The sequence below is a fragment of the Rhinoraja longicauda genome, chromosome 7, assembly GCF_053455715.1.
Source record: "Rhinoraja longicauda isolate Sanriku21f chromosome 7, sRhiLon1.1, whole genome shotgun sequence".
Classification (NCBI taxonomy): domain Eukaryota; kingdom Metazoa; phylum Chordata; class Chondrichthyes; order Rajiformes; family Arhynchobatidae; genus Rhinoraja; species Rhinoraja longicauda.
This window is the reverse complement of record NC_135959.1, coordinates 70389827-70413616: the sequence shown is the minus strand read 5'-3', so window position 1 is coordinate 70413616 and position 23790 is coordinate 70389827. Positions and strand designations below refer to the sequence as shown.

Sequence of the window (23790 nt, the reverse complement as noted above, 5' to 3'; positions counted from 1 at the left end):
CATTCCATCTCTCCCGAGATGCTGCCTGACCCGTTGAGTTACTCCAGCATTTTGTGTCTACATTCGATTTAAACCAGCATCTGCAGTTTATTTTCCCTACTGTCTTTGATATTCTTTTTGTACCTTCTCCTCTATTTCTTAGAGCACATTTCCTCCATTTAAATATTTCAATATGTGCCAGTGCATTTTGTAGGAAGTAGTGCATTTTATGTGCCTGAACTCACTGACTGAGAGCTAATTACTGCAGGACACAGTGACTGATTTTACCCACTCTTTCCGGACTGCCCAACATCCATGTTTCCGCTTTCCATTGTCAGCCCTTGGAAAACAAATTCCATCACTGCTGGCAGTGCTTTGCTTTTGTTGTACAAAGGCTTCGTCTCCTCAGGCAACTGTTGGTTGTAGCATTGCTTCCACTTATTGCAAGCTGTGATGTGTCCTTCCTTGTACAATAACATTTGTTTACTGATATCTTAGGGTCATGTCTTTTCCTCGAGTCCAATTAGGGAATATCGCAAACTCTCCATTCTATTGCTCTGCGAACACTCAATTATAATTCTAAATAAATGATAGTGGATCGGCGGGCAAAAGTCATATGATAACATACCTCCGTGTAAGACATTCTAGAGTATTCAATAAAAGAGGTTTGAGGAGAGCACCAAGCGAAAGGTTGAATAAGCAGAATGAATTGCTCATAAAAGTGAAATGTTTTGCATGGTTTTATGAGTCAAATCAATATCCAATGATACATAATTACAATGACATCCAATTACTGTGATATATCATTCCCTGTACAACAGTGTTTGTTTGCTGATGTTGAATGCTTGTGTATTATCTGTGACTCTAATGTATTCTTAGCGGGGAATCTCTCAAAGTCCTTATCATTTTTCTTGGATTTATTTCATTGAAATCTTCTGGGTTTTCCTTTTAGTGTTCTCATTTTTTTTCCCCTGGTAAAGTGAAAGGATGGGTGTAAATTCCAAATCTCTCTGTTGTGCTGCAGATGGGGAAGATCTTGCGAGCGCCATTTATGAAGTTTGTGGCCCACGGAGTTTCTTTCACGATATTCCTCGGCTTGCTGATCATGAATGCAGCCGACCGCTTTGAAGGCACCAAACTCCTGCCAAATGAGTCCATTACGGATCACCCGAGACAAATCTTCAGAATGAAAACAACCGGTTTCACGTGGATGGAACTTCTGATTGTTTCCTGGGTTGTAGGTAGGGAATTCGTTTTCAATGTTATCACACCGGAACCTCCCGTTGAATTGGGTCAGGCAGCATCTCTGGAGGAAAAGAGACGAGGAGAAAAATATTCCTTTTCTCCAGAGATGCTGCCAGACCTGCTGAGTTGCTCCAGACTTTTGTGTCTATTTTCGGTGTAAACCAGCATCTGCCTTGCCTTCCTACGCTTCCCATTTAATTTCTGTAACTCTATTCTTAAAACCTAGAGAGAGTTTAAGCCACAATAGATTTGGTACAGAAACAATGTTGATGAACAGTCAGTGTGTGATGGTGGCACAGTTGATGCTCTATGAACACTTTAGTTTAGTTTAGTTTGGAGATACAGTGCGGAAACAGGCCCTTTGACCCACTGAGTCCGCACCGACCAGCGATCCCCGCACATTGACACTATCCTACACACACTAGGGACAATTTACATTTATACCAAGCCAGACCTGGAGTGTGGGAGGAAACTGAAGATCCTGGAGAAAACCCACGCAGGTTACGGGGAGAACGTACAAACTTCGCACAGACAGCACCCGTAGTCAGGATCGAGCCAGAATCTCTGGCGCTGTGAGGCAGCAACTCTACCACTGCTTTACTTGAGAGTTCAGAGTTCAAATTCCACTCTGGTATCTTAAATTTTGTTAATAATCCAAATTCTATTTTGTACTGGGGGCGACCGCAACATTACTCATTTATCATAAAAACACATCTAAAGTTCACTCATGTGACTCCAGTTGCACCAATGTGGAACGACATAGCAAACCATTCAGCTTACAGGCAACCAGTCAATGAATATTGGCCTCACCATTGATTCTGAAATATGAATGAAAAAGAGTTTTGACTCCTTAACTAATAGTCATCCTCGGAAGGTGAAATTTAATGTAACATTTGAAAAGGAGAAACAACAAAAAGCTACTATGATTCTTGGTGATCGTAAGGTTGATTTTTCACAATGTGTTAAAAGCCAAGTCAATAGAAAATAGACAATAGGTGCAGGAGCAGGCCATTCGGCCCTTCGAGCCAGCACCACTGTCAATTTATGAATTTACGAATACAATTTATGAATACAATTTATGAATGTCAATTTAAAAGTCAATTTATGAATAAACTGAACAACGATCTGTCAGAGTGGTTCAATATGGAATTAATGTTGTACACAACCAGCTTACATCCAGAAAGGATGAGATAAGAAATAGCCATTGATGACTGAAGCAGAAAGAAATATAAAATTAAGAGAAACAGCATTCAAAAAGCAAGAAATAGCACAGTTCCTGGTGAGTATTTTATAATTATATTGAGAGAAAATGAGAATAGTTAGATCCATTGCGGGTTTCTTCAAAATTATTAATAATGACATTATTAATGACAGACAAGTTGAATAATTAATTCATTGTAGAGGAAAAGGATAGTGTAGGAAAGAACTGCAGATGCTGTTTTAAATCAAAGATAGACACAAAATGCTGGAGTAATTCAGCAGGACAGGCAGCATCTCTGGATAGAAGGAATGGGTGATTTTGGGTCGAGACCCTTCTTCAGACTGATGCCAGGGAAGAAGGGGGTTCAGAGATAAAATGAGGTCGGAGACATTAAGACAGGTAGAAGAACTGGGAAGGGGAGGGGATGGGGAGAGAGGGAAAGCAAGGGCTACTTGAAGTTAGAGGTCAATGTTCATACCGCTGGGGTGTAAGCTACCCAAGCAAAGTATCAGGAGCTGTTCCTCCAATTTGCGCTGGGCCTCACTTTGACAATCGAGGCCAGGGCAGAAAGTTCAGTGTGGGAATGGGAGGGGGAGTTAAAGTGTTGAACAAGAGGATAGTATGTCAGACATCCAAAGAAAACTGATATTGAATTATGAAGAGGGACACATGTGATATAAACAAAAAACAGAAATAAAAAAGTAGCAAGAATGAGCAAAAGATCTCTGACACTGGATCAGTTCCATCCCTGACTTCTAAAGGAGTCACGGCTGATTTCCTAACTGTAATCTTACAATGTTCTTTAAGATGTGATGGAAAGGAAATGAAACACTTCTCAGCAGAATCATTCATGGAAACATAGAACATAGAAAAATAAATGCAGGAGTAGGCCATTCGGCCCTTCGAGCCGGCACCGCCATTCAATATGATCATGGCTGATCATCTAAAATCAGTACCCCGTTTCTGCTTTTTCCCCATATCCCTTGTTAAATCTAACTCTTGAAAACAGTGGTGATCTTTGCCCCTGGTCTCCAGCCAGAGGTCTCTACCCAGCTAATTCACCAGTGGGGACACAGTGACACTGCCGGTAATGCAATGCCGATCATCTGGGTCCAGTTCTGACTATTTACAGTGTGGCCTGTGTGGATTTGACACATTCTCCATTCTCCCTGTGAGCACATGGGCTTCCTCCCACATCCCTAAGACATTGTTTGGTGAATTAATCAAATTTCTCATTGTGTGTGTGTCTGTGTGTGTGTGTGTGTGTGTGTGTGTGTGTGTGTGTGTGTGTGTGTGTGTGTGTGCGTGTGTGCCTATGAGAGGGGACTGTTAGAGGAGAATAATAAAGGGATGTTGTTAATGGGTAAGAGGAAGAAAATAGGTTACAGGCAAATGTGGGAGCTTAGATTTGTGGAATTGCTCTTAAAACTGGCATAAATGTGATGGGCTGAATAGCCGCCTTCTATGCTGTAAGGCAATGTGAGATATGAGACTCAGTAGATAGGGACTAGTATATTAGTGCCTTTACCATTTATAGAGCTTAAGGCAGGAGAGTAATGAAATATTCATTATTCACCTGTTGACTGTAGCCAAGTCAGACATGAAACTCACTTCCATCCATGACAAAGTAAGTGTTGATAAATGATCCAGTAGCAGGCTCAATATTCAGTCATTTACGATAAAAGTGCCTACTGTATGAATCATATTTCTGCTGCCTTTCCAAAAAGATTGCAGAAGGAAACAGCAAAGTGAAGTTAAGCTATGTTGCACACTGACTTGTTGCATTAAGCCCATTCAAGGTTAGATTTCAGCAAATATCAGACATCCAAACCCCCTCAAGAAGAAATATTTAAATTTATGAAGTGTCTTTCATATCCCTTCCAGAACATTCCAATGTATTATATAGCCAATGATGAGATTTTGCATGATTTCCAAAGATGGGACAAATATGATACATGCAACAGGCATTTCTGTCTAAAATTAAACTTGGATAGTCCCTGATATTCGAGTTTAACTCTTCTAGCATCTTCTTATTGAATGGAGCTCTTTTAATTCAGTTTTAAATTTACCTTTCAGTAATTTTTGCTGAGAATAATGGAACTTTTAAGGGGATCTTTTGCCCAATTAATGATCTTAAATATCCAAAGACTAAATTTGCCACATAGTGACCGGTGGGATCGTGTGAGATTTCTGTGCGTCAGAGAGTGGCAGGTTGAAGAGATGCTTCAGGGAAAACTTAGGCTGGCATTCCAGTGCAAGATTGAGGGTGTGTGAGAATATTGTGGACACTGCCTTTTAAAAGTAAGTCCAGTTTCACTCAAATACTTGAAATCAATACCAAAGTAGCATTTCACGGAAAACCAGTGGTTATCCTTGATGTTTGAGTAATCCATGTTCCTCAATCATCATTTCCAATTTCAGATTATGTTCTCGTTATTATTTTGCTGTCTGACGGAGCCTGTTTTGCTTTGAGTGCTATCCGGACAGACCGTCCCATCTGTGAGTGCATTGGCTGGTGCAGGGCAGGGGATAAACAGACTGCAGAGTGTAGTGTTGGGGCAACAGAGAGAGTGCACATAAAGAAAGGTGTAAGGGCTGCAATGGGTTGGACTGCAGGATGGGCAATTCATTCCTGGTGTGTGGCAGTTCTGTTCGGGGGGGGGGGGGCTGGCGGCAATGGGGAACTGCTCTTTGTACATTTTGTTTTGGGCTTTTGTGTCTTCTCCCCAGCAGGGGCGAGTGGTCCTTGATTGTGTTGGTTGCTCTCCTGGGCTGGCATGGGGTATGAGTGGAACTGATGGGCAGAGGACATGGGGGGGGGGGGGGGGGTGGCTGGTCAGTGGGCTGCATTCACAGTGCTGTTCCTCCACTTTCTGGTGGGCCTCACTATGGCACTGGAGGAGGCCCATGACAGAATACATACCACTGGGCTGCAAGCTCCTCCAGTGCCACAGTGAGGCCCACCGGAAATTGGAGGAGCAGCACCTCATATTTCGCTTGGGCAGCTTGCAGCCCAGTGGTATGAACATTGACTTCTCCAACTTTAGGTAGTTCCTCTGTCCCTCTCTTCCCCTCCCCCTTCCCAGATCTCCCACTGTCTTCCTGTCTCCACCTATATCCTTCCTTTGTCCCGCCCTCCTGACATCAGTCTGAAGAAGGGTCTCGACCCAAACCGTCACCCATTCCTTCTCTCCTGAGATGCTGCCTGACCTGCTGAGTTACTCCAGCACTTTGGAAATAATACCAAGATAAACTCATCTCATCTGCTTGCACATGATCCATATCTTTCCATCCCCAGCATATCCATGTGCCTATCTAAAGGCCTCTTAAACACCACTATCTTACCTGCCTCCCCTGCCACTCCTGGCAGCACGTTTCAAGCTCCCACCACCCTCAGTGTAAAAAAACTTGCCCTGCACATTTCTTTTATATTAACCCCCTCTCACCATAAAGATATTCCCCCTAATCTTTGACACTTCCACCCTTGGAAAAGACGTTCTGACAACCATCAAAATCTATGTTTCCATCCAATGGCCAGCGAGACAAAATGTGACTAAACAGCTGAGGTTTTTAGTTCTGATAAAATGTTGGGCATACTGGAAAGGGTACGGAGAAGATTTACAAGGATGTTGCCAGGACTCGAGCGTCTGAGCTATAGGGAGAGGTTGAACAGGCTGGGACTCTATTCCCTGGAGTGCAGGAGGATGAGGGGTGTGATCCTATAGAGGTGTACAAAATCATGAGAGGAATAGATCGGGTGGATGCACACAGTAGGTGAATTGAGGACCAGAGGACACAGATTTAAGGTGAAGGGTAAACGATTTAATAGGAATCTGAGGGGTAACTGTTTCACACAAAGGGAGAGCTGGATAGAGCTCTTAAGGATAGCGGAGTCAGGGGGTATGGGGAGAAGGCAGGAACGGGGTACTGATTGAGAATGATCAGCCATGATCACATTGTATGGCGGTGCTGGCTCGAAGGGCCGAATGGCCTCCTCCTGCACCTATTGTCTATTGTCTATAAAGGGTGGTGGGTGTATGGAACAAGCTGCCAGAGGAGGTAGTTGAGGCTGGGACTACCCCAACGTTTAAGAAATAGTAAGACAGGTACATGGATAGGACAGATTTGGAGGGATATGGGCCAAACGCAGGCAGGTGGGACCAGTGTCGCTGGGACATGTTGGATGGTGTGGGCAAGGGTCTGTTTCCACGCTGTATGACTCTATGACTCTATGACTCTATACGAAATAAAGTGCATCAAATTGCAACGCTCTCCAGGCTGTCCTTCTGCTAAATTCCAGTTAGTGGCAGTGGTGTGCTGTTAGATATCACTGTTCTCACCAATAATCCCGCCAACAACTCGATGATGCTTCAACTGTTTATACACTGCATTTAATTTGTGGGTTATGATTAATTGCTAGGAATTTGCTTAAATTTGCAAACCATGACGATCAATTGTTCTGAAAATTAGAGGCTCCAGAGGACTGTATTCTGAAACAAAAGTTCACTCAGAGTTTTGTTGCGTGCATTTAATTTCTTTTTAATTCCGAGGAGCCATATTGATTACCAGTCGAAGCCTCCTCGTTAGCGATTGTTTGTTGAATATTAGTTAACAGATTTCAGATTAACAGCAGATTGTGTTAGATTTGTTCACTGGTGTCGGGACTTCCTGCTGTTGCTCATTTGCATGGCTGATCTGGCACAATTGGGAGCTAATTAACTTAAACATCTCTTGGCATCTATATAATGCAAACTGTGAATAGCGCATTATGTGCTGATCATTAAGAAGCAGCATTTATAAAGGGCCATGCCTCTCTGACGACTGCAACAAAAGATTGGAGGGATATATATATATATATTTTTTTAGATTTAGATTTAGAGATACAGCGCAGAAACAGGCCCTTCGGCCCACCGGGTCCGCGCCGCCCAGCGATCCCCGCACATTAACACTATCCTACACCCACTAGGGACAATTTTTTACATTTGCCCAGCCAATTAACCTACATACCTGTACGCCTTTGGAGTGTGGGAGGAAACCGAAGATCTCGGAGAAAACCCACGCAGGTCACGGGAAGAACGTACAAACTCCGTACAGACGGCGCCTGTAGTCAGGATCGAACCTGAGTCTCCGGCGCTGCATTCGCTGTAAGGCAGCAACTCTACCGCTGCGCCACCGTGCATATATATATACATGTAATCCTTGGCTGTTCAACAGCCTTTTTGGATGCCTTTGGAGTAGTTTTTACAAGCAGTCAATTGGAAAATACAATACATAGCACTATAAACGCAGCAGGACATGGCACATGCGCACATTACAGCACGTGATATTCAACAAAGGGAAATGCTATTGGCAGTCTATGAGACATAATTGGAAAAAATCATCTCATGCAACCCGCTACCTGAAGAATCAATTCATTGTGACAATTTGTATGGAGCCTTATTTTGAGGAGTCGGATTCTGTGCATGTTGCCACGTTTAATTTGGAACAGTGCAAGGTACTTCTGTTGTGGAGTTGGGTGGTTGGGCTGAGAGCTCACAAATCAATGAGAGTTCCACTTACTGCTCCCTACACCCTGACAAAGGCAGCAACCTCATGATGCCAGACGGCCCTCTGTAGTTCTTTGAGGCACTCTACTGTCCATGATGAATGCACAATGAGGCCAGATGACATGATTTGCAGTCCATCATGCAGGAAATGGCGGCAACCCTGGCTGCATTGTCAAAGCCTGTGCGGACCAACTGGCTGGAGTTTTCAAGGACATCTTCACCTCTCCTCACTGTGCTCCAACGTCCCCGTCTGCTATCAAAGGACATCCATGATACTGGTGCATGAGAAGAACAAGGTCACGGGCTTCAATGACTACTGAACGGCGCACTCATGTTCATTGTGGTGACGTCCTTGAAAGGTTGGTTATTGAATTGAATCTCTTAGGCCCCCTCGGTCATGGCTGACCATGGGTGATGCATCCTAGTTGGCTGCTTGTTCCACACCTTGGCTAGAGCAGCGTCGCTTGTGGCTGAAGAGACCAATGGGGGAGTGACAGTCTCTGTCGCAAAGGTCACATCTGTGTGTGGTCTCGGGTCTGTTGAAGTTGCTGCGCTCCTTACTGCGTGCCCGCTTGTCTGCCGCTGCGTTCATCAGTTTCTCTTCCCCCGTTTTGAGATGTTGGTTCAGGGTCCCTCTCCACCTCGTACGGTCAGCTGCAAGGCTCTCCCAGGACTCCACATCCATGTCGAGCGCCTTCAAATCTCTCTTGCAGACATCCTTGTAACGTAGCTGGGGGCGGCCGATGGTTCTCCTCCCAGATGTCAGCTCTCCATAGAGGATGTCTTGTGGAATACGGCCATCCTCCATGCGGTGGACATGGCCCAGCCACCGCAGCCTGTGCTGCCTGAGTAGAGTGTACATACTCGGAAGGCCAGCGCGAGACAGAATCTCGGTGTTGGACACTCTGTCTTGCCAGGATATACCCAGGATACGACGGATGCTTCTAAGGTGGAAGGTGTTGAGTCTTCTCTCCAGTCTGGCATATGTAGTCCATGTCTCACTGCCGTACAGCAGCGTGCTGTTGACACAGGCGTTGTAGACTGCTATCTTTGTCTTCACTGTCAGCTTTGGATTGGTCCACACTCGAGTTGTGAGGCGAGCAAGAGTTGTAGCTGCCTTCCCGATCCTCTTGTCAATCTCTGTGTCCAAGGAGAGGTTGTCAGTGATGGTGGAGCCGAGGTACGTGAACTGATGGATGGCATCGAGTTCATAGTCGTCGATGGTGATGACAGGCGGTGCCTCTGTATCCTGTCCCAGGACGTTCGTGTTCTTCAGGCTGATGGTCAGCCCAAAGTCCTTGCAAGCCTGATAGAAGCGGTCCATCAATGACTGTAGTTCCTGCTGGGTGTGGGACACAACTGCTGCGTCATTGGCGAACAACATGTCTCTGATGAGAGCTTTGTCTTGGCTCTGAGGCGGGTGAGGTTGAAGAGCCTGCCGTCTGATCTAGTACGCAGGTAGATCCCCTCTGTTGCGGTGCCGAAGGCATGTTTCAGGAGCAGAGCGAAGAAAATCCCAAAGAGTGTGGGAGCGAGGACGCAGCCTTGTTTGACGCCACTGCGGATGTCGAAGGGCTCTGAGAAACTGCCATTTAACAGCTCTGTCCCCTTCGTGTTGATGTGGAAGGGTTCTATCACGCTCTGCAGTTTTGGTGGGCAGCCGATCTTTGGGAGAGCCTTGAATAGGCCATCTCTGCTGACGAAGTCGAACGCCTTGGTGAGGTCAATGAAAGCCATATACAGGGGCATCCGCTGTTCTCTGCACTTCTCCTGGAGCTGGCGAAGGGAGAAGACCATGTCTACTGTTGACCTTCCAGCTCGGAAACTGCACTGTGACTCTGGGTAGACACGTTCTGCCAGCTTCTGCAGGCGGATCAAGATGACCCGGGCAAAGACCTTGCCGACGATGTTGAGGAGGGAGATGCCTCTGCAGTTGTTGCAGTCACTTCTCTCGCCCTTGTTCTTGTAGAGGGTAATGATCGTGGCATCCCTCATGTCCATTTAATTGAATGGTGCCAGAAAAACAATCTTGCTCTTAATGTTAGAAAGACCAAGGAGCTGATTGTTGACTTGAGGAAAGGAAAGCAGAGAATGCATGAACCTGGCTTCATTGGTGGGACAACTTCAAGTTCCTCAGCGTGCACGTCTCTGAAGACTGTTCCATTCCCGGTCCATATGACATCTAAACACTCTTGAGCCCTCATTCTGTTGATGATGAATATACTTAAGATAACACAATTTTCACTGGGAATTTCTTAATTGACCGAATTGGCCTTCTGTGCCACCATTGCCCCTAGCCATGCCCGTACTGATGTGTGGCTTCAGTCATCCTGGAGTTTCCAATCTAAATTTTAAAAAATATATTAAAACTGGCTCAAATAGTCAAATAAGGTTACATTGTAAAAATAATGCCATTATTGGAAAAATAAGTAAAACATTATCACCTGATGAAACACCTAGAACTAATGATTAATTATTAAAATTAAGTGAACATTAATTAATTGGACTGTAACATGGAATGGGTTTATTGCTATCACTGTATTGAGATACAGTGAAAAAACACTTTGTGTACCATCCAGGCACATCATACCATGTACGATTTCATCGGGTGATGCAAAAGAGAAAACACACTGTGCGGAATATAGTTTTACAGCTATATTCTGCGCTCTATTTATTACCAAGATCATATTACAAAGTCCAAATAATTATCGCATTATTTTTGTTGATTTTAATGTTTGTGATTTTTGCACTCTTGACCTGACCCTTGACTTCAGCGAAGGCACCGTTGCTGTGCAGATTACAGAGAATCAGAGGTAGAGAGTTACAGACTATGTGCAAGACCTTTGATCTATCTCAGGCAGGTCTGCCAATACCCGATCATTATGTTGTGCGTACCCGTTAACCTTCACCTGTAGACTGCTTATAGAATCCTCACTTAAATCAGGTGGAACAGATAAAGGGTGGGGGTTCCCCTTCTATGTGCCAGTTTACAGTTTATACCGTGCCATTTTCTCAAGTGTACTGAGGGATGCTTATTAAACACTAACCCCCCAGAAACACCTCATGATTAGTTTAAAAAATGAATTCAACCATAGTTCTCACTTCCCCTATTACCAATCACAATTACGTGACCACAATTGATGAATGTGTGGTCAATCTCAGTTACCATCTAACGATGATGAAACCCCAAATAATCCTTGAGGCACACGTCTATAAACACACACCTGCTTTTGCATCTATTTTTATCAGTTATCATTTCAGTTCAGTTTAGTTTATTGTCACTTGCACCAAGGTGCAGTGAAAAGCTTTTGTTGAATGCTAACCAGCCAGCAGAAAGACAATATATGATTAAATCAAGCCATTCACATCATAAGGGAATAAAGTTTAGTGCAAGGTGAATCCAATAAGGTCTGATCAAAGATAAACCAAGGTATCACAAAATGCTGGAGTAACTCAGCAGGTCATTAGCAAATTTGCAGATGATACAAAGCTGGGTGGTAGTGTGAACTGTGAGGAAGATGCTATGAGGTTGCAGGGTGACTTGCACAGGTTGTGTGAGTGGGCGGATGCATGGCAGATGCAGTTTAATGTGGATAAGTGTGAGGTTATCCACTTTGCTGGTAAGAATAGGAAGGCAGAGTATTATCTGAATGATGTCAAGTTAGGAACAGGGGACGTACAACGAAATCTGGGTGTCCTAGTTATCAGTCACTGAAGGGAAGCATGCAGGTACAGCAGGCAGTGAAGAAAGCCAATGGAATGTTGGCCTTCATAACAAGAGGAGTTGAGTATAGGAGCAAAGAGGTCCTTCTGCAGTTGTACAGGGCCCTAGTGAGACCGCACCTGGAGTACTGTGTGCAGTTTTGGTCTCCAAATTCGAGGAAGGATATTCTTGCAATTGAGGGCGTGCAGCGTGGGTTTACTAGGTTAATTTCCGGAATAGCGGGACTATCATATGTTGAAAGACTGGAGCGACTAGGCTTGTATTTAGAAGGATGAGAGGAGATCTTATCGAAACGTATAAGATTATTAAGGGGTTGGACACGTTAGAGGCGGGAAACATGTTCCCAATGTTGGGGGAGTCCAGAACAAGGGGCCACAGTTTATGAATAAGGGGTAGGCCATTTAGAACTGAGATGAGTAAAAACGTTTTCAGTCAGAGAGTTGTGAATCTGTGGAATTCTCTGCCTCAGAAGGCAGTGGAGGCCAATTCTCTGAATGCATTCAAGAGAGAGCTGGATAGAGCTCTTAAGGATAGCGGAGTCAGGGGGTATGGGGAGAAGGCAGGAACGGGGTACTGATTGAGAATGATCAGCCATGATCACATTGAATGGTGGTGCTGGCTCGAAGGGCCGAATGGCCTCCTCCTGCACCTATTCTCTATTGTCTATTGTCAGGCAGCATCTAGGAGAGAGTGAATGGGTGATGTTTTGGGTCAAAACCCTTCTTGAGACCAAGATAAACCAAGGGTCACAGATGAGATAGATGGTAGTTCAGGATGGCTCTCTGGTTGCGGTAGGCTGGTTTGGTTGCCTGATAACAGCTGGGACGAGACTGTCCCTGAATCTGGAAGTGTGCAGTTTCACACAGGCATGCACTGATCCTCCACTGTTTTTTTTGCAGCATGGTCATTTCAACTTATTCTACAATGAAAAGTGTAGTCATCAGATGTTACTTAATGGCTGTGTCCACAGGTATTGAAATGATGTTGTTCTAGGCTTGCACTCTGGGAAGGATGGGTTATGGACTACACAGGTCTGCTAATAACCAATCATTATGTTGGGTATACCCATCAACTTTCACCTGTAGACTGCTTATAGTCCTCACTTAAATCAGATGGAACAGAAAGAGAGGGAAGTGGTTGATCCCTGGTTTCTCCTTATCTTACCTACAACCCTCCCCCACCATTCTACCCACTGCATCTCTGCCCTGAACGTTGCTAAAGACCACTTATATCCTGTAACCAATTCAGCTGGAGTTCAGTTTGTAAAAGTGGTAAGCAATTGGAGTGTGGATACTTGTAAAAAAAATTGCAATGGAATGAACACAAATGCCACGACAGCTAAGTAAAAACTAAGAAACACTAAGATCTTTTTGTTCTATGAACTTGACTTTGTAATGATCGCCTTTTTTATAATCTTGGAACAACTTCTGTCTAAAAGTATTGGAAAAGCTCCATTTGTGGAAAGTGAAAGAGCTTTGATGTTTCAGGTTGAAGACCTTTTATCAGAACATTCATCTTTTATAGATATATAATTCCCCTCAAACGATGGACCTGTCTCAAGGTAAATATAAAGGTAAACGCAGAAGGAGCACAGGATTAAAAAAGAGAGCAATGGAGAGTTTAGAATGGGAATTGCTGAGATTTTAAATGCCACGTTTTACTGTTTACAAAATACAGTCAGTGAGCTATTTTAGTTGGTTTAAAATCTGGCAGAATTGTTTAAGGTTCAGGCAATTCAATATAAATTTCTAAAAGCTGGAGTATAGTGATCAAAGGAAGGTCAAATGATAATAATAATAATAATAATATATTTATTTTATATAGCGCCTTAACACATGCACAAAGCGCTTTACAAATACAATTAACATAGAAACAAACAGACAAACAGACAAACTATCCTGACGGAAAAGCGGCGAATACTCAACGCCAGCGTCCTCTCACGTCAGGGTCCGGCAGTAGACATTAAAGAACACAAGACACACAGATACAATTTTTTACACAAAACAGCCATCACAGTGATTGCTCTAGGCATACCCTCACTGTGATGGAAGGCAAAGTCTTATCTCCTCCTCGTTCTTCTCCCGTGGCGCCACGAGGCGATCGAGGCTCCCAACCCCTTGAAGCCCCCACTGGGCGATGGAAAGTCCCAGGGTCGAGCCGAGCAGGCCAATGAAAGTCCTGAGCCCCCACCGGGCGATGGAAAATGCCGCGGCCGAGCCACGCAGGGCGATGAGAGTCCTGAGCCCCCACTGGGCGATGTAAAGTGCTGCGGCCGAGCCACGCAGGGTGATGAAGGGCCTGCGGGCGGGTTGATCGTGCCTCGTGCTTCGGGGCGGTCGAAGCTGCTACGGCTGGAGCTCCCAAAAGCCGGTCGCCAGCCAGGGACCTGCGAGCTCCCGATGTTGCGGTCTGCAGGGCCCACGGCCGAAGCCTCCGAGATGGTAAGTCCAGGCCCTGCGACCGGAGTCTTCGAGGTCGATCCCAGCTGGAGGCCGCCAACTCCACGATGTTAGGCCGTTGCGCGAACGGAGATACGACACGGTAAAGGTCGCATCTCCGTTGAGGAGGAGATTTAAAAAAAGGTTTCCCCCAACCCCCCCACCACCCCCCTACATACACAGAATTAAAAATAAAACAAAACGTACATTTAACATCAACAATGACAAAAAAAAACACAAAAAAAAACGGAGAGACTGCCGGTGAGCCGCAGCTGCAGAACACAGCCACGCCCCAATGATGGGAGGGGAGAAAGGTTGGAGAGAAACCTGGCAGAGCATGTATTTGTCTATATCTGCGGTTTAAAGCAGCATCTACAGTTCCTTCTTACACATGTATTCAGAATTTATTCACAAAATGCTGCAGTAACTCAGCAGGTCAGGCAGCATCTCAGGAGAGAAGGAATGGGTGACGTTTCGGGTCGAGACCCTTCTGCAGACTATTATTTTCTTACACTACCTGTTATTTTCTTACACTGCCTGTTGCTCCACTGCGATTTCTACACATGTATTCAGCATTGTCAGGCAAGAGCAGATCATTGGGTAGATTGGGGTAAAGCTGTTGAGAAGTTTGAGAACCGTGATAACGTGGAATAAGGATCAATATTCTGACAAGGTTTTAATTCACAAAATGCTGGAGTAACTCAGCAGGTCAGGCAGCATCTCGGGAGAGAAGGAATGGGTGACGTTTCGGGTCGAGACCCTTCTTCAGTCTGAAGAAGGGTCTCGACCCGAAACGTCACCCATTCCTTCTCCTGCTGAGTTACTCCAGCATTTTGTGAATTAAAACCTTCGATTTGTACCAGCATCTGCAGTTATCTTCTTATAATATTCTGACAAGGACAATTAACAAGAGCATTAGATCACTCCTTAAGTCGTTGCCCTGCATCATACAATTTAGAATACATTAACCAGTTACTAATAGATAGATACAAAAATCTGGAGTAGCTCAGCGTGACAGGCAGCATCTCTGGAGAGAAGAAATGGGTGACGTTTTGGGTTGACACACTTCTTCAGTTACTAGTGCCAAATTTGGCTTTCTGAGCCATTTTGCACAAACCAGACTGAATTATATTAGTATTTGCGCCATCATCTAACTACGATTCACACAAGTTATTGAGCCAAACTGCAGAAAATGTAGAATATCTTTAAATGCAATTCAAAAATCTTCACACTACTTGCAAACAGTGAAAGTTGCACTGAAAATATCAGCAATGAGATTTTCTGTGTTCTGTTGGTTGCTGTCAGGGGAGGGCACTGAATGTTGTATTGTCCACTAAGATGACATATAATCTATAATGCATGTAAATTGATTCTTATTCAAATCCCCAGTAAATCTCTTTGCACACTTCAACTCGTTTGTCAAGATAGCCTGTTGTGCTAATTAACTAAACCAACATTGCAAGTAAAAACTCTTCTGTGGCCACCTGTTCACAATCAGGAACATTCAAACAAAATGACTTCCACTGGCTCTGGACTCATAAGTTAATTAATGTTAGGAGCAGAATTAGGCCATTCGGCTCATCGAGTCTACTCCGCCATTCAATCGTGGCTGATCTACCTTTCACTCTCAACCCCATTCTCCTGAATTCTCCTCATAACCTTTGACACCCTTACTAATCAAGAAAGTAGATTAGTCGCAAGACTTCCTGATCCCGCACCAGATGTGTTCATGAACCAGAAGATAGAGCCATGGAGATTTTACAGTCGGCGTCGTGGCTATCCCTTGAGGTGGAGGATGATGGTCTATGTTCCGATGTCAGAACGAAGACGCCTGTGCGTGTGTTTGTTTAACGTGCACATGATGTTGCACTCCAAGAAGCACACGGTCCTTCACAAATCAATCCACTAATTCCAATGGCAAGGGAACCAAGACGATTGGAGCTGATAGATCTGTTGCAGCCTTCATCCGCCTTCACAGCCGTTGAGTTCAAGATAACATCGTCCGCCTGGTCCGGCCTTGAGGTCTTGTACGTTGGATCGTTCTTAGTCTGGACCCTCATCCTCGACCTTACCGCCATGGGTGGCCCTACCAGAAGCTAGTGCTTCTGACAGCATCGCTCTCGGAATCATGGGGGCACGCAAGCCTCTTCACCACAACAAGGTGAATGATCCGAAGAGGTTTTACAGTGAATCACATTCGGTTTGATCGAGTTCTGGCCTGTCCTGGTTTTGATATAAACTAATTGTACATTGTAGACCACAGCAACTTCCCTGAAGCCCTGCTTAGATTTCACGCTGGAGCCACTGGTCTGTTGATAAACAAAGAGGTGATGTTCCTTTGTGTGCCCAAATTATTCTTTACCTTTTTAGGAAATGGAACAATTGAAGTTGCCTGATTTTCCATTCATCTATCTTTCATAACATACGTTCGCATAAAACCAGCCTCTTTTCGATTTGGAGGATGATATGCATGCAGAATTTGATTGCTCATCTTTGGGTCTATTTTCATAGGAAGATGAGGACATTAACTATGGCTTAATGTAAAGCATGTTGACACCATGTCATTACCGAGAATCAGTTTCATTCAGGATGTTGTAGGTGTGGTAGAAAATGGCATTCATCGTCTGTCAAATAACCACGTCACTGGTCGTTTCCAGTGACCCCACATAACCGGACACTAGGTACTTCTACAGTCTAAATGCGGGTGGGAAAATATCAAAAATAATTAAAATGTAATCTGACGTGAAAGGATGACCATTCCTAGTTAGCCTGCATTCACACATGACCTGTATCCAAGACGTCCACAAGTCAATAGACAATAGACAATAGGTGCAGGAGTAGGCCATTTGGCTCTTCGAACCAGCACCGCCATTCAATGTGATCATGGCTGATCATTCTCAATCAGTACCCTGTTCCTGCCTTCTCCCCATACCCCCTGACTCCGCTATCCTTAAGAGCTCTATCTAGCTCTCTCTTGAATGCATTCAGAGAATTGGCCTCCACTGCCTTCTGAGGCAGAGAATTCCACAGATTCACAACTCTCTGACTGAAAAAGTTTTTCCTCATCTCCGTTCTAAATGGCCTACCCCTTATTCTTAAACTGTGGCCCCTGGTTCTGGACTCCCCCAACATTGGGAACATGTTTCCTGCCTCTAACGTGTCCAATCCCTTAATAATCTTATACTTTTCGATAAGATCCCCTCTCATCCTTCTAAATTCCAGTGTATATAAGCCTAGTCGCTCCAGTCTTTCAACATATGACAATCCCGCCATTCCGGGAATTAACCTAGTAAACCTATGCTGCACGCCCTCAATAGCAAGAATATTCACCCTCAAATTTGGAGACCAAAACTGCACACAGTACTCCTGCAACTCCATTCCCTTTGTCTATATATCCATCAAGTAGATATTTAGGAATTATTAAATGAGCAGAGTTAACTTTTTTGTCTTTCTCTTCCCACAGGAATGATCTGGTCGGAATGCAAAACAATGTGGTCCCAAGGCCCAGGAGAATATTTACTGGAACTATGGAATTTATTAGACTTTGGAATGTTGGCCATCTTCGCAGCGTCTTTTATAGCACGATTCATGGCATTTTGGCATGCTTCCAAGGCACAGAGTTTTGTGGATGAAAAAATCAAAATGGATCTAGTCAATGTGACACTTCCAACAGAAATAAATTACTACACCTTTGGTCAGTTTTTCCTGTCAGTCCTTCTTATGCTGATCAATTTGCTCACCAGTTATAAAATCCAATTAGTTTGGTATTGTATTGTTTAATTAGATCCTTTTACCTGCAGGGTTAATTGAACATTCCTTCCTGCTTTCAGGTCTGTGAGAATTATTTAATGTGAATGGCGGTTCAACTAGCTTGATGACACCACATCAGCTGGTACCAAGGATAACTTTACCCGGAGGCCAGATCAATGGATATTTTTAAGGCAGAGCTAGATAGATTCTTGATTAGTATGGGTGTTAGGGGTTATGGGGAGAAGGCAGGAGAATGGGGTTAAGAGGGAGAGATAGATCGGCCATGATTAATATGGTGGAGTAAACTTGATGGGCCGAATGGCCTAAATCTGCTACTATCACTAATGACCCTATGACCTTATTACCTAATGGCCTACAGCAGCAGCGTTCAGAAAAGTCGCAGATCCCACTGTAGAAGTTGCTATATCTTTTTGAGCTGCTTTCCTCAAACTCTGTTGCTTTACTGATTCGTGCAGGGCCTGAGCTGTCAAGCAGTCTGAAGAAAGGTCTCGACCCCGAAACATCACCCATTCCTTCTCTCCAGGCATGCTGCATGTCCCGCTGAGTTACTCCAGCACTTTGTGCCTATCTTAGGCAGAATTCTACGCAGGGCAAATATTGCGTAACATCTACCCAGACACCATATGGTTTCCTTGATTCTTTGTACTCGTGTATGGCCCTAACCAAGTTTGGGCATTATGGAAAAGACCTAAAATAGCAGAGTATTATGTAAAATACAAGAAGTATTTAACATTTGTTTCGAGAGTTGTTTCATCTATTACATTACGATAAATCCTTTTTGGAATATTAAGTTAATAAATCTGACATTTCTAAAAAATAGGGCCCAATTAACAAACCCCCCTAGCAGCTTCCAGACGCTGCTGAAAGCATTAACATTTCTCTCCCCGTTTCCAGATTTTTCCTCTCATCCACTCACTCCCTGTGTTGGGAGGAGCCAAAACTCAATTTTTCCCTCCAGTGTTCGTTGAATTGTAAATGATCATTGAAAGCAGTACAAGTGAAAAGTCATTTGGAGTTCAGTGTCTTGAATCAAAAACTACATCAAAGTACAAGAGCATCTGGTTAATTAAGACCAGACGAGGAGGGAGGGTAGATTCTTTCCATGACATGTAATACCGTTGATTTTATGAGCCGCTTTACGATGTTATTCGCAACAACACAGAGAGGAGAATTGGTGAAATTTCACAAAGAAGGTTGAAGGGTATTTCATCATGGGTATTAGTGGTTTGGTTGCCTGTTAAATGCCTTGTACAATATTCCTCTTTATTGACTTCAATAAGTTGCCTCCCCTCTTCTCCAGATTAATAAGGACAACTAACAAAGTCTGAAGAAGGGTCCCAACCTGAAACGTCGCTTCTCCATGTTCTCCTGACAGGCTGCCTGAGCCGTTGAGTTACTCCAGTACTTTGTGTCTTTTTTTGTAAACCAGCAAGTGCAGTTCCATTTGTCAGCATTTAATTTGTGGCCTGCAGATAATTAAATATGGCGGACTTGAGCTAGGGCAACTCCTGCAGCTTCCTTTTCTATTAAAACTCAGCAAAGGCATCATAGCGTTGACCACTTTTACTCCACTATAAGAACATCTAAACAATCTATTTGGAATTTCATCTTACTTACCCCAGCCACCTTCACACCACTTGACTGTGTCACCCATTCCTTCTCTCCTGAGATGCTGCCTGACCTGCTGAGTTACTCCAGCATTTTGTGAATAAATACCTTCAATTTGTACCAGCATCTGCAGTTATTTTCTTATACTCCTTTGCTGAGACTTCTTCAGGCATATTATTGCCATCCATTCGGAAAAAGATTGGTAATTCTGCACATGGACATTGATTGTAATGTTTTAACCTGTTAAATGGCTTTGACCTTAGTTATGTTGATGGCCTCCAGGAATCCAATGTACAATACAACTTTGGCTCTTTTGAAAGCCGTCAAACACACTTTGTAATGAGTTTGTGCCTCATTTTTTATTGTGATGTTTTTGTGATAGTGTTGTGCCTATTTTTATTTGAGTGAGACAATGAATAAAATAAGCTATAGTCACTCCAAGCTTGGGAATTTCAAGTAAGCTGGGCAAACAGAGGACATTTTAAACTAATTGACATAAGTTTAGTTTAGATACAGCGTGGAAAAAGCCCTTTGGCCCACCGACCGGCGATCCCTGTACACTAACACCATCCTACACACGAGGGACAACTTTCAATCCTTACTGAAGCAAATTGACTTACAAGCTTGTTTATTCACAAAACGCTGGAGTAACTCAGCAGGTCAAGCAGCATCTCGGGAGAGAAGGAATGGGTGACGTTTCGGGTCGAGACCCTTCTTCAGACTGATGTCAGGGGGGCGGGACAAAGGAAGGATATAGGTGGAGACAGGAAGATAGAGGGAGATCTGGGAAGGAGGAGGGGAAGGGAGGGACAGTGGAACTATCTAAAGTTGGAGAAGTCGATGTTCATACCACTGGGCTGCAAACTGCCCAGGCGAAATATGAGGTGCTGCTCCTCCAATTTCCGGTGGGCCTCAGTATGGCACTGGAGGAGGCCCATGACAGAAACTTACAAGCCTGTATGTCTTTGGAGTGTGGGAGGAAACGGGAGCACCCGGGGAAAACTCACGTGGTCACGGGGAGAACGTACAAACTCTGTGCAGACAGCTCCCCTAGTCAGGATCGAACCCGGGTCTTTGGCGCTGTAAAGCTGCGCCCCCGTGCTGCCCCTCCAAAGTGCCAGAGGGGAGATGAGGAAAATCCTTTTCGGCAATGCGTTCTCATGCATTGAAAGCCTTGCCTGAAAGGGTGAAGATATTGGACGCAATAATAATTTTGAAAAGGGAAAGGCTGCAGGACTGTAGTAAATGAACAAAGACATGGGTTCAATTAGATAGTTCCATTAAAGAAATGTCTGCTATGCCTCTACAATGTTATGACTCTGTGGGAGAACTCTGGTTTCGGAGATACTTTCCTCAAAGATGACCAATAAATCGCAAATTGTGGGCTATCTCTAAATGGGAATTGTTCCCTTTTCTTACATTTTATCCCACTCGGACAAAGAAAACACAGTCTGCAGATGTAAACTTATAAAACATGTATAACAGTAAGCTCATTGATTCTGTGCTTGGAGTTATACTCAGCAAGAACACTGTGTGACAGTATTGTGGCCATTACTTCCAACCCATGTATCTCTTGAGAGGCTTTATACAACCGAACCAGTGATGCCAAACTAGTAACAGACGCATGCCTACTGTATCTGCCAAAAACTTAACCTGCCTCCAGCATCTACGCACAATTTGCTTTAATGCACTCATTTTTGTGTTGTGCTGTAGTTTCAAAATAAAGCAGGAGGTTGCCTCACCAAAAGTAAAAGATGTATTTTGAACATAGAAGAAAAGATTTAAAGATTTATTTTAATATGCTTGACATCAACGAGGCCTGTAGCATAATTAACGATCTCTATTTTAAATATTTCTTCCAGCTCGAATAAAATGGCTTCCATCGGATCCTCAACTCATCTCAGAAGGCCTCTATGCAATAGCTGTTGTGATGAGTTTCTCCAGAATTGCTTACATACTTCCAGCCAATGAAAGCTTCGGGCCTTTACAGATATCGCTTGGAAGAACTGTGAAAGACATTTTCAAGTTCATGGTTATATTCATCATGGTTTTCGTGGCCTTCATGATTGGAATGTTTAATCTTTATTCACACTACCTTGGAGCAAAGAAGAACAATGCATTTACAACGTAAGTCCCGGCTCACAATCTGGTGCTTTTAATGAAATCATGCAAAAAAAAGGCTAAAGAAAACTTGTCTGTCAATAGGAAAGTTGTCTTATGGCCAGAGCAATTGGTGGGAACTATTCAGAAACAATCCTGATCTAGGAAGTATCTAGCACTGTAATATTTTAGAACCCAGTTTCACCATTGTTGGTTGACACAAAATGCTGGAGTAATTCAGCGGGACAGGCAGCATCACAGGATAGAATAATGGGTGACATTTTGGGTCGAGAACCTTCTTCAGACTGTCTCAGGGGAGAGGGAGTTACAGAGATAAGGAACTGTAAGAGATCAAAAGAGATGCAGATCAAGGAAAATATAGTACAGTATAGACCATTGTTAGCTGGGAGAAGGTGACAACATAGCAAACAGTCAAGTCAAGTCAAGTCAATTTTATTTGTATAGCACATTTAAAAACAACCCACGTTGACCAAAGTGCTGTACATCAGTTCAGGTACTAAGAAACGAACATACAATGGCACACAAACATAACAGCACAATACATAAACAGTTCACAGCGCCCCCTCAGAGGGCCTCAAACGATAGGGAGTAGAAATATCCAGGCCCCCTGCTCAGCAAACTAGGGTTCAGTGGCAAGTTCAGCAGTAGGTTGGATGTGCTGAGATCTGACCTTTCGTCTTTGGTTCATGCACTTCAATGCATGAGGTGCAAAAGTCAGAGGTGAGGTAACCTGGGTGAGCTGAGCATGTTCCAACCCCGCACTGTCTTCTCGAATGTCAAGAAGAGATGACCGGATGATATAGCATCATAGTCATACACCGTGAAAACAGGCCCTTGCCCACACTGGCCAACTTGTCCCAGCTACACCACTCCCACCTGCCTGTGGTTGGCCCATATCCCTCCAAACCTGTCCCATCCATGTACTTGTCTAACTGTTTCTTATACGTTGGGATAGTCCCTGCCTCAACTACCTCCTCTGGCAGCTCGTTCCATACACCCACCACCCTTTGTGTGAAACAGTTACCCCTCAGATTCCCATTAAATCTTTTTTCCTTCACCTTAAACCTATGTCCTCTGGTCCTCGATTCGCCCACTCTGGGCAAGAGAATCTATGCATCTTCCCGATCTATTCCGCTCATGATTTTATACTCATATGCTTTAATTAATTATTCAGCTATCTGTAGGCAGTGTTCTGGGAAAAGAAGAAATGGGAATTAATATCCATACACAAAACTGAAAAGGAAACTATTTACTCCTTAGAATGGTTCAGACGCAGGAAGACGAGTGAATCCGACCCACACATTTCATTTTCCTCTTAAGCTGGCATTTTTAAATTTAAGTTACTTCAGAAAAAGTTTCCAGTTATTTCCACAAATGTTGTTATAATTATGTGTTGGATGTTGACCAAGATAAATGGACGGGTTTGTGGCATAACAGATGTGCACACAAAGTAGAGAAGTGGCGAGTCTTAAGTTGGTAAAAGGCAGCCAGGCAGTGTATGCCAAAACTTGGACAATAATATCTATTACCTTAAATGTGATGGTGGAAATCCTGGTATGGTACATGTTGTACCCAGATGCTGTAACACATCTGTGTTCAACATCAAGCAGCCAACGTTTAATCATCTACTGCTCTCGTTTATGCCTTTTTCCTGATTCATTAATTTCTCGTTAAACAAAGTCTGGTCGATTAAAACAGAGAAACTCGATTCATCCTCAATCTTTTCTGCTATTGTTAGATTAGTGAAAGGGCAAATTCAGGATTGCTGAGCACTGGAGCCTATTACAATTTAATCTGTCAAGTGATAATAATATATTCCTTTATTCGTCCCACACCGGGGAAATTTACAAATTGTGAGAAACAGATTAAAACTCATTTTTCCCTACTGTGCAATGCGCTGATTTTTCCAAGGTAATGGCCAATAATTATTTGAGTTATATTAGTTAGATCATGCCTCGATAGGAATAATTTGGCAATACATCACATAACACAATAACCAAACAAATTGCTGAACTAAGGAGATGTACCTTTCTCACCTCACTCTCTGTAACCACGTCATTAACCTAATTGCTTTCAGCAAGAATACATTTTGGAGACAAATAGCTATATTTGAAGCTCTGTTTCCTGAAAGTTTAGCATCCATATTTGCTGATTATC

At 43.7% G+C, this 23790-nt stretch overlaps 1 protein-coding gene across 1 annotated transcript in view; it reads left to right on the top strand.

Annotated features, from left to right (window-relative positions):
- Positions 1-23790, top strand: part of LOC144595591 (short transient receptor potential channel 6-like) — a 104690-nt gene that overhangs the window by 55213 nt on the left and 25687 nt on the right. The window contains exons 5-7 of the mRNA XM_078403157.1: positions 1004-1220; positions 17597-17827; positions 21375-21639. Of these exons, the coding sequence (XP_078259283.1) occupies positions 1004-1220; positions 17597-17827; positions 21375-21639 (713 nt within the window). The remainder of the gene's footprint in view (positions 1-1003; positions 1221-17596; positions 17828-21374; positions 21640-23790) is intronic.